This window comes from Aulonocara sp. 'chitande type north' Nkhata Bay, linkage group LG9 (genome assembly GCF_057382095.1).
Source record: "Aulonocara sp. 'chitande type north' Nkhata Bay isolate Kocher_YH1m ecotype deep benthic linkage group LG9, A_spYH_male_GT1.1, whole genome shotgun sequence".
NCBI lineage: Eukaryota > Metazoa > Chordata > Actinopteri > Cichliformes > Cichlidae > Aulonocara > Aulonocara sp. 'chitande type north' Nkhata Bay.
This window is the reverse complement of record NC_141352.1, coordinates 1981550-1993278: the sequence shown is the minus strand read 5'-3', so window position 1 is coordinate 1993278 and position 11729 is coordinate 1981550. Positions and strand designations below refer to the sequence as shown.

At 40.8% G+C, this 11729-nt stretch overlaps 1 protein-coding gene across 1 annotated transcript; it reads right to left on the bottom strand.

Annotated features, from left to right (window-relative positions):
- Positions 1 to 10610: 10610 nt before the first annotated feature.
- Positions 10611 to 11525, bottom strand: LOC147321397 (uncharacterized). The gene has a single exon (XM_086305285.1). The coding sequence runs from the start codon at positions 11523 to 11525 to the stop codon at positions 10611 to 10613; it is 915 nt and encodes a 304-aa protein (XP_086161411.1).
- Between the last annotated feature and the right edge of the window lie 204 nt (positions 11526 to 11729).

Genomic DNA, 11729 nt, shown 5'->3' with positions numbered 1-11729 from the left:
AGTTTACGTTTGTCTCTGGAGTCTGCACTTTGGGTCCTTTTCCTGCCTGCGCACAGCCGTTACATAACACATACAAACTCCAAAACACATTTCTAGCATGAACTGAACTTCCAAAACAGAGCTACCTAGATCACTTAAAATACACAATTGAAAGCATGAAAGCATATGTGTATTGTTGGTGTATTTATACACAAGCATTCATATATATACTCAAATAATAAATAAAAGAAATGTTCATTTACCTGTTACTACCACACACCAAATCTGGTCGTTGGTACTTGCTGGCTTGTGTAGCCACTAGGTAACAAAAGTTCAACACTGCCCCCTAGCATCCTGGAGTGTTTTGAGTTTTTATGTGCTTCGGAGTTTTTACATGTTTTGGAGTTTGTACGTGGTTCAGGGTTCGTACGTGATTTGAAGTTTGTACGTGCTTTGTCTGTAGGGACCACCGTAAATATACTTTTATTTATTCACTCCACATAAAATGTAACAAATAAATCATATAATACAAAAATCAACTATTCACATTTCAACTTTTAACTATTTAAATTTTCAGCTTTTTCCTTTTACAAATTTAAAGTGAAACAACACAAAACACTGCAAACCACAACACAATTAAATATAAATTAAAATATGAAAACAAAAAGAAGATGCACATTCTCTGTCATATGGACCTGCATGAATAAACTTTCTGAATCCTTTATCATTTGCAACTGAAAATAGTTGTGGATGATTACTATACCTTTCTAATGTGACCTTGTTGTCCCTGGCTCTCTCTCTCTCCCTCCTGCTCTGTTCCTGTGCTACTGAGTGTAACTACCGCCCCTCCCCCCTCTGCTCAGCGTAAAGCACAAGGCTTGCGTGCGAGTGAAGCGGGAAAAAGTGCGAGAGAGAGAGAGAGGAAAAAACAAAAACCCCACGGCTCGCGATAAGGAGCCGGCTCGCGTCGTTCACGTCAAAGACCCGGCTCTAAGAGCCATTTGTTCACGACCGACCCTTCACTAGTTATCAGTGGGTTCTGTAGTTGCATCTTATTTCTTGTTTGAATTGGCTAATTTCTGGCACTGGGTGGGTCCCATGTAGAAAAACAGCCACAAAATCAATTTAACAGACAGCCATTACGGGTTCTGTGACACAAACACACCAAATATATTAAAGCTGACTGCAAACAGAAACATCAGGAGGGGACACAAAACACATTTTTTCACATTTATTTTGTCCAACAACTGTGGGTTTAAGTAACTGTATTCCAAGGAGTGTGAACTTAAAAAACTAGAAATGTCAAACTATTCAAATTGCTTAGAGAGTTGGAACTGTAGCAACATGGGAAAAAAGGAGAAGGGAAACTCAAAACCTTGTCTTGAATCAGCAGGGGTGTCTTTTTTTTACAGTGCAGTTAGTCTATTTTGTCCTCTTGCAGCCCTCAGTCCTTCTCTGTCTCTAGCTCCAGTGAACCACTTGGAGAGAGCTTTCTCTGCTTCTTGCAGGTTGACTTTTGCAGTCAAAGAATTCTTCTTCAGTGCTTCTGCAAAAATGAAGAAGAAAAATGGATAAGCCAAAGTAAAGTTAACCTTAGCTTACTTCCTTGGTGATGATTTACAAAGAACAATGTTTATTTCACTTTCTTGCCTCAAATATATAAGATGGCACAATAAACAATCTCACTTACACTTTCAAACACTTTATTTAAAAAATTCAAGTGTCTCAAGTGAAACTAACTTACCATACACAACATTAAAGAGGCGCAAATCTCGGAACTTTTTTTTCCCATGTCATCATCCTTCTTGTAGCATCATCTACACTTGTTCCCCCTATATCTGCTACCATGGCAACCAGAGGGGAACATACAAAAAGGACAGATTAGATACTGGCATCTGGGTAGGATGCCTCCCTGGTGAGGTGTTTTGGGCACATCCCACCTGGAAGAGACCCAGAGGAACACCCAGGACATGCTAGAGGGACTATGTTTCTCAGCTGGCCTGGGAATGCCTTGGGATTCCGCTGGAGGAGCAGGGCCAAGTGACTGGAGAGAGCGAAGTCTGGGCCTCTCTACTTAGTACCGGATTGGGTCGCAGGGGGGAGCAGCCTAAGCTTAAGATAATGGACCAGGAATGAAGGATAAATGGATGCTTTACATATTACTTAATGTTAATTGTGTGGTGATTAAAAAAAAATGGTAGTAACACAAGCTAAACTGTTAAAAATTGAATTTAAGTTCCTTAATAGGGCTGAGTATCGTCACTGATTTCTAGAGTCGATTCGACTCCAATTCACAAGGTCCCGAATCGATTTGGGACCTTTCTGTTCGTAAGTGAAAGGGGAAAAAAATGACAGCACTGTAAATGCAGAAAACAGATTTTTAGATGGGAAACGGTTCTTGAAGTACACTGAGAGAGATTGAGAGAGAGACAGCGAGCTCTGCGTGAAGTGTGATTTTTATTGTGGTGGAAAACCAAAACAGCAAAAGTAAGAGGGAATTCATGACTATGTTCATGTGAAGCGAAATTTTCAGTGTAGTTTGGATCTTCTTTTGCTGCTGGTTCAGTCAATATTGTTTGGAGAAAGATAAAAACTGCAGCTTCAGAATCTAGCACAAAAAACACAAAGTGCCGTCGGCTGAGAAAGGCCACATCTCACTGATTCTGATCCGTCGGTGGGTCCGCGCTTTGTGTTTACATCTTTGTGCAGAATGTGTGTGCCTGCTCTCATTTACTTTCTCCAAACTAAAATAGGTTTTAATTGATAAATCGATAATCAAAACCCACCCCTATTCCTTACCCCTTTATCATTTACCCATAATGTTAAGCACCTGGAATTATTTTGTTGTTTTAGCTGTAAAAGTGTCGTAAAATCAGCTGTGAGTGTGTGTGCTTTTATCCTTTTTTTCAGGATTACTTCTACTTTCCACATCTGGTAGTTTTTTCTCTCTACTGTATACTATAAGAGTGTAATCAGGGAGTAATAACAGAATAGGGAAAAAAACAAACTTGAAATTTTACCGTTTTTTAAAACTGAAAAAGGCACTCAGAATGTACATGAATAAAAGATTTAGAATAGGCAATTTGATTTATTAACTGTAAAACAGAACAAAAACTATTTTGTGACCTTTGCCCCTGTGGTTTGTTTTTGGGCATCTCTTTTCTTCTAAATAAGTCCAGGCGTGTTGGGCCCCTAGAGCTCTGGTTGGAAGAGACAGGTTGGAAAAACCTGTCACCGGCAACGGGTTGGGGGCTAAAGGGTTAAAATAAATAGGAACTGGCCAAAATTTGTATAAACTATCATAGCAGAACAACAATAAGAAATCTGGGGGGCGCTAGCGAGCGCGATGGAGTGAACACGCTTACTTCAGAGCCTCTGCACATTCCAGCTTAATTTGCATCAAAAATAGGCACTTAAGTTACCAATCTGCTTTCAAAGACAAGCTTAAACTTTTAAACAAAGTTCCTACGGATTTAAATCCAAGAAAGTCGCTTTTATGGCGGCAAATCTGCGGAAATACAAATACGAGGCTTCGTCGACAGCTAAGACCAGTGCAGCTGCGGGCAAAAGTTGTGACAACACCGCTAGCCAAACACCGAAGTCGGCACCGATAGCTAAAATGGATGTGGCAGACCTCAAGATGGATATTCTTACCTCCTTGCGACAAGATATCGCCGCCGTCATCCAGCAGGAAATCAGGTCTGCTCTGGCTGACAGCTTTGATTCGTTGAAAAGGGATATCCAAGACGTGAAGGCAGAAATCAATAGCAACACTACCACTATTCGAGCCGAGCTGGACCAGGTGAGAGCTAACATAAAATCTGTCGAATCGGTCTGACGAAATGGTGGCCGTACAAGACACAATGGAGCCCCTCACAAAAGAGGTGAAAGCCCTTAAACACAAATGTGAAGACCTCGAGGGACGTATGAGAAGGGGAAACATCCGGATTACCGGTGTGACTGAAACTCAGGGTTCCAGCTCTCCGGCGGCGGTCTCTGCGCTCCTCAAAGAGGTGTTTCAGCTTGACAGAGAAGTCCGCGTGGAAAGATCTCATCGTAGCCTGACTCAACGGAGACCCGGGGATACTCCGCGCCCTATCATTGCTAAATTAAACGGCGAAGGAGAAGCGGCGGACATCCTCAGGAGAGCGCGCAGAGGAAAACTACACTTCAAAGGAAACCCAATTGCCATATTGCCCGACTACACGGCCAGCGTGGCGAAAGCCAGGGCGGCTTTCACTGACGTGAGGAAGATACTCCACGATAGGCCGGGAGTCCGCTTTGGCATCCTGTACCCTGCCAGATTCCGTGTCTCTTACAACAACGTTGAAAAGGAGTTTGTGGATGCTGCCAAAGCCATGGATTATGTCAAGGAAAATACTCTCTCCAGCAGATGGTGATCTATAACTATCTTATCTTCTGTCCCAAGGTGGAAGGTAACTCAGAGTTCTCTATGTCAGTAAGCTACATTACTGTGCCTGGTCGTTACTACGTTGTGCAGGGCCTGAGTTCCAATAGTGTTTTAGCAGACAGTACTGAGATTTGTTAGTGGTACTGAGACTGCTCGCCCAGCAATTTTCCCCGAACTTCAGTTCATCATTCCATATGAAGACATCTAAACTTGAGTTAGCTGCGCTCGGGGTCCATTTGACTTTCTGTCCTGCTGTTGTTACCCCTGTTCAGGTCCCTTGTTCTCCCGGGGATCTTTTGATGGGTAAAAAATTTGTACAATGTAGTTTATATATTAGTTTCTGGTTTGTTGGTTTGATGGTTCTTTCTGTATTGTCCTATGCTAAGCAAAACTTTGGGTCATCATGGAGTGCAAAATTACTTGTGCCTCTTGGATATCTTTCAAACGTAACCCTAAACAGTCAAGATAGATTTGCTTAAACTCATAAGCTATAATGTCAATGGCCTCCACAGCCCTATTAAAAGGAAAAAAATTCTAGGCCAGTTAAAAAGTTTCAATTGTCATATAGCTTTTCTGCAGGAGATGCATTTATCTGACATTGAGCGTGACAAGCTAAAAAGGTCGTGAGCACAGCAAGTGTTTTATTCATCTCAGAAGTCTGGCAGGAAAAGAGGTGTGACTATCCTAGTACATAGACAGATAAACTTCACCCCACTCACTACATATAGAGACCCACATGGAAGGTACATTGTGGTCAATGGCTCTGTTGATGGAGTACTGGTTTCCCTCATCAATATCTATGCCCCCAATGAGGATGAGCCAAATTTCATACATACAATTTCTAATTTAGTACTTCAAAAGTGTTCTGGTGTTTTATTGCTAGGAGGGGATTTTAATTGTGTCTTGTCACGTTATTTGGATAAACAACCAAGTTCTAAAAGCCATGCATCACAAATGAGCAAAGCTCTAAAACATTTAACAACTGAACTGGGACTAATTGATGTCTGGAGAAATAGGTTTCCTAGAGTCAGAGATTATACTTTTTACTCGCATAGACATGCATCTTATTCCAGGATATATTTCTTTTTTACTTCTAAAACAGAAGAGCATAGAATTGACAATATTGAAATCTTACCAATTACACTATCTGACCATGCACCGTTATCACTCTCATGGGACTTAGGATTGACACCAAGACTAAAACTTTGGCGATTAAATGCCTCACTCCTAAATGATAGCCAGTTTTGTGAGTTCATACATACTGAACTAAATACTTACTTGGAGTTGAACACAACTCCGGAGATATCGCCTTTAACTCTCTGGGACTGCGCCAAGGCATACATTAGAGGTCGCATAATATCATTTGCAAGTGCCAGGAAAAAAAGAAAAGAGGCTAGGCGGTGTGAATTGGAGGCCAAAATAAAATACCTAGAGCAACAACACAAAAAAGCACAGACAACCAATTTGCTTTCCGATCTTAAAATGTTACGTAGTGAGCTTGATAGTTTATTAAACGAGAAAATTGAGGGCAATTTAAGATTCATTAAACAAAAGTACTATGAACAGGGTAGTAGGGCTAGTAGATTGCTTGCAATAAGACTCAGGAAACAGCAAACTCGTAGTATGGTCCAAAAGTTGAAGTCAGATCAAACCCTAATTACTAAACCAAATCAAATTGCAAGTTGCTTTGCCAATTTTTTCGAGTCATTATATAAAAATTCAGATACATGTAAAGATGACAATACACTATCTGATTTCTTAGAAAAGATCAATTTAAAAACACTGCCAGAATCTGTAGCAAAGGAGTTAGATGAACCAATTCAGGAACAAGAAATTTTACAGGTGATTTCAAACCTTAAAACTAAAAAAAAGTCCTGTCCCTGATGGTTTTATTAACGAATTCTATAAAAAACTTAAGGACAAAGTCGCACCCTTATTACTGAAAGCTTACCACTGCGCTCTGGAGACTGGGACTATGGCGCCGTCCTGGAATGATGCTACAATTGTCGTAATCCATAAAGAGGGCAAGGACCCCACAAATTGTCAATCATACAGGCCAGTCTCATTACTTAATACTGATTCACGCATTCTCACCACGATTTTAGCCAAAAGAGTTAGTAAAATTATTACACAGGTTATAAATCCAGATTAAACGGGGTTCATTGCAGGAAGGCACTATGGGGACAATGTTCGTAGATTGTTGAACTTAATGTCCTTGTACAAGACCAAACAAGAAGAAACAATGATTCTGTCTCTTGATGCGCAAAAAGCATTCGACAGGGTTTCCTGGCAGTACTTGGGCCATACACTTGAAAGATTCAAATTTGGCCCAAACTTAATTAAGTGGATACAGATTCTTTATTCCAACCCAATGGCGGCTGTACGGGTAAATGGAACATTATCAGCCAGATTTCCGCTGGAACGTGGGTGTAGACAAGGATGCCCACTGTCGCCCCTGCTGTTCGATATAAGAATAGAATAGAATAGAATAGAATAGAATTCAATATAAGTATTGAGACTCTGGCGCAGTTGATTAGAGATCAATATGAAATTAGAGATCAACATGAAATTCAGGGCCTTTCAATTAATGGAGAACAGCATAAATTGTCCATCTATGCAGACGATGTACTTTTATACATTTCAAATCCTGCAGTCAGTGTACCTCATTTAAAAGAAATTATTAGTACATACGGTTACCTCTCTGGTTAGAAAGTTAATATTGACAAAACATTGGCAATGGATATAGGAGGAAACATTTCACAAACATTTAAGGAGCGATGTGGCTTTAAATGGCCAAACGAAGGTATCAAGTATTTAGGAATTCAGATTCCTCACTCATTATCAGACTTGTTTAAAGTAAATTATGAAGTTATAGTTGCAAAAATAAAAAAAGATTTAGAGAGATGGACAGTCCTGCCTCTGTCTTTCTTAGGTCGGATCGAGAGTATACGTATGAATGTATTGCCAAGACTTCTATACCTTTTCCAAATGCTGCCTATTAACATTCCCAACTCTACATTTGATAATTTAGATAAACTTTTTTCCAAATTTATATGGAAAGGCAAACGCCCAAGGATCAAGTTCCAAACATTAAAACTGTCAAAACTGCAGGGGGGATTGGCTGTTCCAAATCTGAAATATTATTTCTGGGCAGCTCAGATGAGACCCCTGACTGTATGGGTGCGGGATTTATCTGAAACTCAGTGGCTAAACATCGAGAAGACAATGTGCGAAAGATCATTGGAATCCCTGCTTTTTTCTAACATTTCAATTAAAAATTTGCATATGGGGGAATGGACAAGGGTCACACTAAAGATTTGGCGTAGAATCAAACATTCATTTGGTCTTCCAAAAGAAATTTCAATTTTATCAAGCCTCTCCTCCCTGCAGGGTTTTTCTCCTATTGTGGAAGACCCTGGCTTCAGAGCATGGTCAAATAGCGGGCTTTATAAACTATGTCATGTTGTGAGGAATGGGCACCTGAGCTCATTTGGACAGTTGAGAGGTCAGTTTCGGCTTCCTTCTTCCGACTTTTTTAGGTTTCTGCAGCTAAGAAGCTTTTTGACAAAACATAAAGAATGGAGGCAAGTTTTGGAGCCCTCACCCATTGAGGAAATATTTCTAAAAATATTTCAAAGTAATTCCTCCCCAAAATTAATCACTAATTTTTATAACGCATTTATGAGTTTCAATACAAATGCAACTTTGGATATTAAGGCAAGGTGGGAAGCTGAGACTGGCACTCAAATTTCAGAGGACACCTGGGAAGAGGTGTTCGGCGAAGCCCATCTTGTGACTAATTCTGGGCTGTGGAGAGAATTTAAATGGAAGGTGGTCATGAGATATTTTAGAACCCCAGAGATAATGGCCAAAATGAAGCCTACAAATCCTGACACCTGTTGGCGAAATTGTGGTACTTATTTAGGAACCCATTCACATATATTCTGGTCATGCCCAAAACTCTGCTCATTTTGGAATGACATATTTAAAGTTCTCAACACAGTTTTCCAACAACCATTAACGAAAGACCAACAGCTAGCCATTTTAGGAGTATTACCAAATGGTTTTGTGGGAAACAATAAAAAGTATCTCTTAAGAATCTTGCTTACAGCAGCACTAAAGTGTATTACTATTAAATGGCTGAATCTTGACCCACCTTCATATAATATGTGGCTTGATAAAGTGAGAGAAATTTACCAGATGGAGGAAATAACATACGCTCTGCGGATTCAGAGAGAGTTGTTTACTGAGCGTTGGCGACCCATACATGCTTTACTGTTTCAATAATTTAGCATAGGTCTGTTTCGTTTTGTTCATTTATGGCTAGATTTGTCACGTTATTTAATGTTACATAAAGTTTTTGTTTTTGTTTTGTTTTTGTTGTTGTGTGTTTGTTTGCTTGCTTGGGTTTTGTTTTGCTTTCCAGTTTTGTTTTGTGCTTCCTAATTGCAGTTCTCATTTTGATCTACATTTCTGCATTGCGGTTTCTGTAACTGTCCTACTTGTGAACATTGACAAGTACAAGTTACAATGTTGTAAATTATAATAAAACTTGAGCTTAAAATAAATAAATAAATAAAATAAGAAATCTATCCGTTATCAAAATCAATCATTAGAATAAAAAAAAATGTAACTTTCTGGAAGGTAAACATCTGGTATAAAAGTAACATCTCAGAAAAAAAACATCATAGCAACAGAAAAACATGGTAGCAGATGTGATGGTCTCTGGCTTGCTTTGCTGCCTCAGGACCAGTAAGACTTGCTGTGTTAAATGAAACCAATTATGCTGTATGCCAAAACAAATCATGAAGGAGAATGTCTTTCAGAAAATATATCAAAGAATGTTTTCTGACTACTGTATAAAGAACAGTGGCTTAATATTAATATAGCAGACATGAGACTGGAGTCCTCCAGTTTTCCATTAAGAGCCTCAACATCGTCTTGGGTTTTAAGAGGTAAAACAACCCCTTCAGGGACCTCCGTAACTGAACCATTTTTCTGCTTCAGCAAGGCAATTAGCATCTTGCTATGAACCAGTTGAGTCTCCTTCACTTCCTCTAAAATGGCAAGGACTTTCGAGAACATGGCTTTACAAGCGGGGCTGGCGACGCTCCGAGCAGCGGGGCTGGCGACGCTCCGGGCAGCGGGGCTGGCGACTACACTATTGTTTTTTCCAGAGGGTCGCTTAAGGAGTTGTTCTGGAGGCGTGGGTGGAAGTTCTTCATCTGAATCAGAAGGCTCACTTGATTCAGTGTGGCTGCTCAGTTGATTCTTCATCAGTTTAACACTTGGCCTAGAAAGGTTAAGCACAGAACATTTATGACACTGTTTCAGAAGGAAATAAACTTCATCTTGTTTGTATGCTAGTACCACTTACTTTCTTTTTCTTATGCCATTCTCATTGTCCGTCAAGTCTGATGAATACTCTGCTTGATGCAACTTGGCCCTGGCATTTGCATAAGTTGCTATAACATAAATTGTACAGAATACCACATGTAAGATACAATGTAAAGAAGAAATAAATCTGCAAAAACAATAACAATGAAAAAATGGTTTCCAGTAATACAGGGCCATACATTTACAAAACCCTCCAAGTAAAATAAAATGTGCATGTATAAACTTTTAAAGAAAAGGAAATACAGATGTAGTGTACAAATAAAGTCAAACTTACCTGCATTTCCCATGACACGGACATTGTAGAGTATCCAGTTGCTGGTTGGTGGTGTTCCTTCTTTTACAGCCTTTGTCACATTCACCAATGAGGCAGGAGGCCACCAGCATCATTTTCTCTCTGTGTCATGGAACCACTCTGATGGAACGATGTCTACCTTCTTGCAGCCATCAGAGTCAACTTCATCCACAAACTCGACCACACTGAATGAAGATATCCTGTAAACGCCATTAAGTTACATGCTGTGTAGCTGAGGCAAAGCTACAAATGTGCTACGAAAAGGTAACAAAATAATTGGTTTTGTAAATTTAGTTACAGGAGCACTAGCAAGATGACCTGAAAGTTTTGACAGCAAATGTACACCCAGAGATGTTGAATCAATAGGGTAGTTAAAAAACGCTGTTCCAGTCTCAAACAGTTCATACAAAACATGTATTTCTCCGATGAACAGCACAATGTTCCGCACAACTGCAACTTTGCCTTCAAGATCAAAACAATTTGTTCCATTGGAGGTGGAGATTATTTGATTTCCATGTCAGTACAGTCCACTCAGTCCGTGTCTTGATTCCCACACACAGCCAAGATGCGATTCTTGACGTAGTCTTTAGCAGCCGTCGGATTGGTGAATATTTCCTCACCAAGAGGGGAAGAAATCCTTAGCTTCGCTGGATATAGCATCCCGAATCTCACAGCCCGACATCCGCGCAGTAGATCTTTAGCTTCTTTAAAGGCCCCCCGTCTCTTCGCGACTGCAGATGGCAGGTTGGGGAAAATTAGGATTCTGTCTCCATTATGCGTCAGGGGACTGTTTAACGCGGCCCTGCAAAGTACCTCCTCCTTTTCTTGAAAGTAGTGAAATTTGACAATAAGTGGCCTGGGTCTCTGGTCTCTCACAGGGACAGGCTGGAGGCTGCGATGTGCCCGATCCAGTGTCGGAGCGGTATCCAGAGCCAAAACCTCCTTTAGTAGCTGGGCCACAGAGGTGACAGGGCGCGTCCCAGTCTCAAAGTGCTCCCTCACGCCAAGTATTCGAATGTTGCATCTGCGCTGTCTCCCCTCAAGGTCTTCGGTCTTGTCCAAAAGAGCTGACACAACTTCTTTCAGATCGTGAACTTGCTTCTCCAAGTCCACAACCCGGTCCGAATACGTGTTTGCATCTTCTTCCAGGCTAGTTAGCCGGCTATGGTGGTCAGTGAAGGTAGTAGCTAGAGCATCAATCTTAGCACAAAGTTCAGTCCGCACTTCATCTGTTTTGTCAGAAACATTGCTGCGAAGCGAATCGATCAGCTCATTAAGAGCTTGGCACTTGGTCTCGACTTTTGCTTCCAGCGTAGAAATTTTGGCGACTACGTTCTTCTCCGAGTTAGCTATGGCAGCCATTAGCGCGGCCGTGTCCGGGGATGTAGCATTGCTATCAGTTGCCTTGGCTCCATCAGTCTTTCTGGTGTTTTTGGATCCTGACATTGTTGCAAAGTTCCCTTAGGTGATGCGCACGTTTGCAGTGATAACTCAGCTGACGACAGATAACGCGCTAGTGCCCAATTTGAAAAAATAGCGTATCCCCACAGAGCAACTCAGCCACGTGTCTTTTCATGTCGCTGCTCCTACGTCACCCCTCGGAAAATTGTTTTATCACTCATCCAGGTGACTTCTCCAGTGTCACGGATG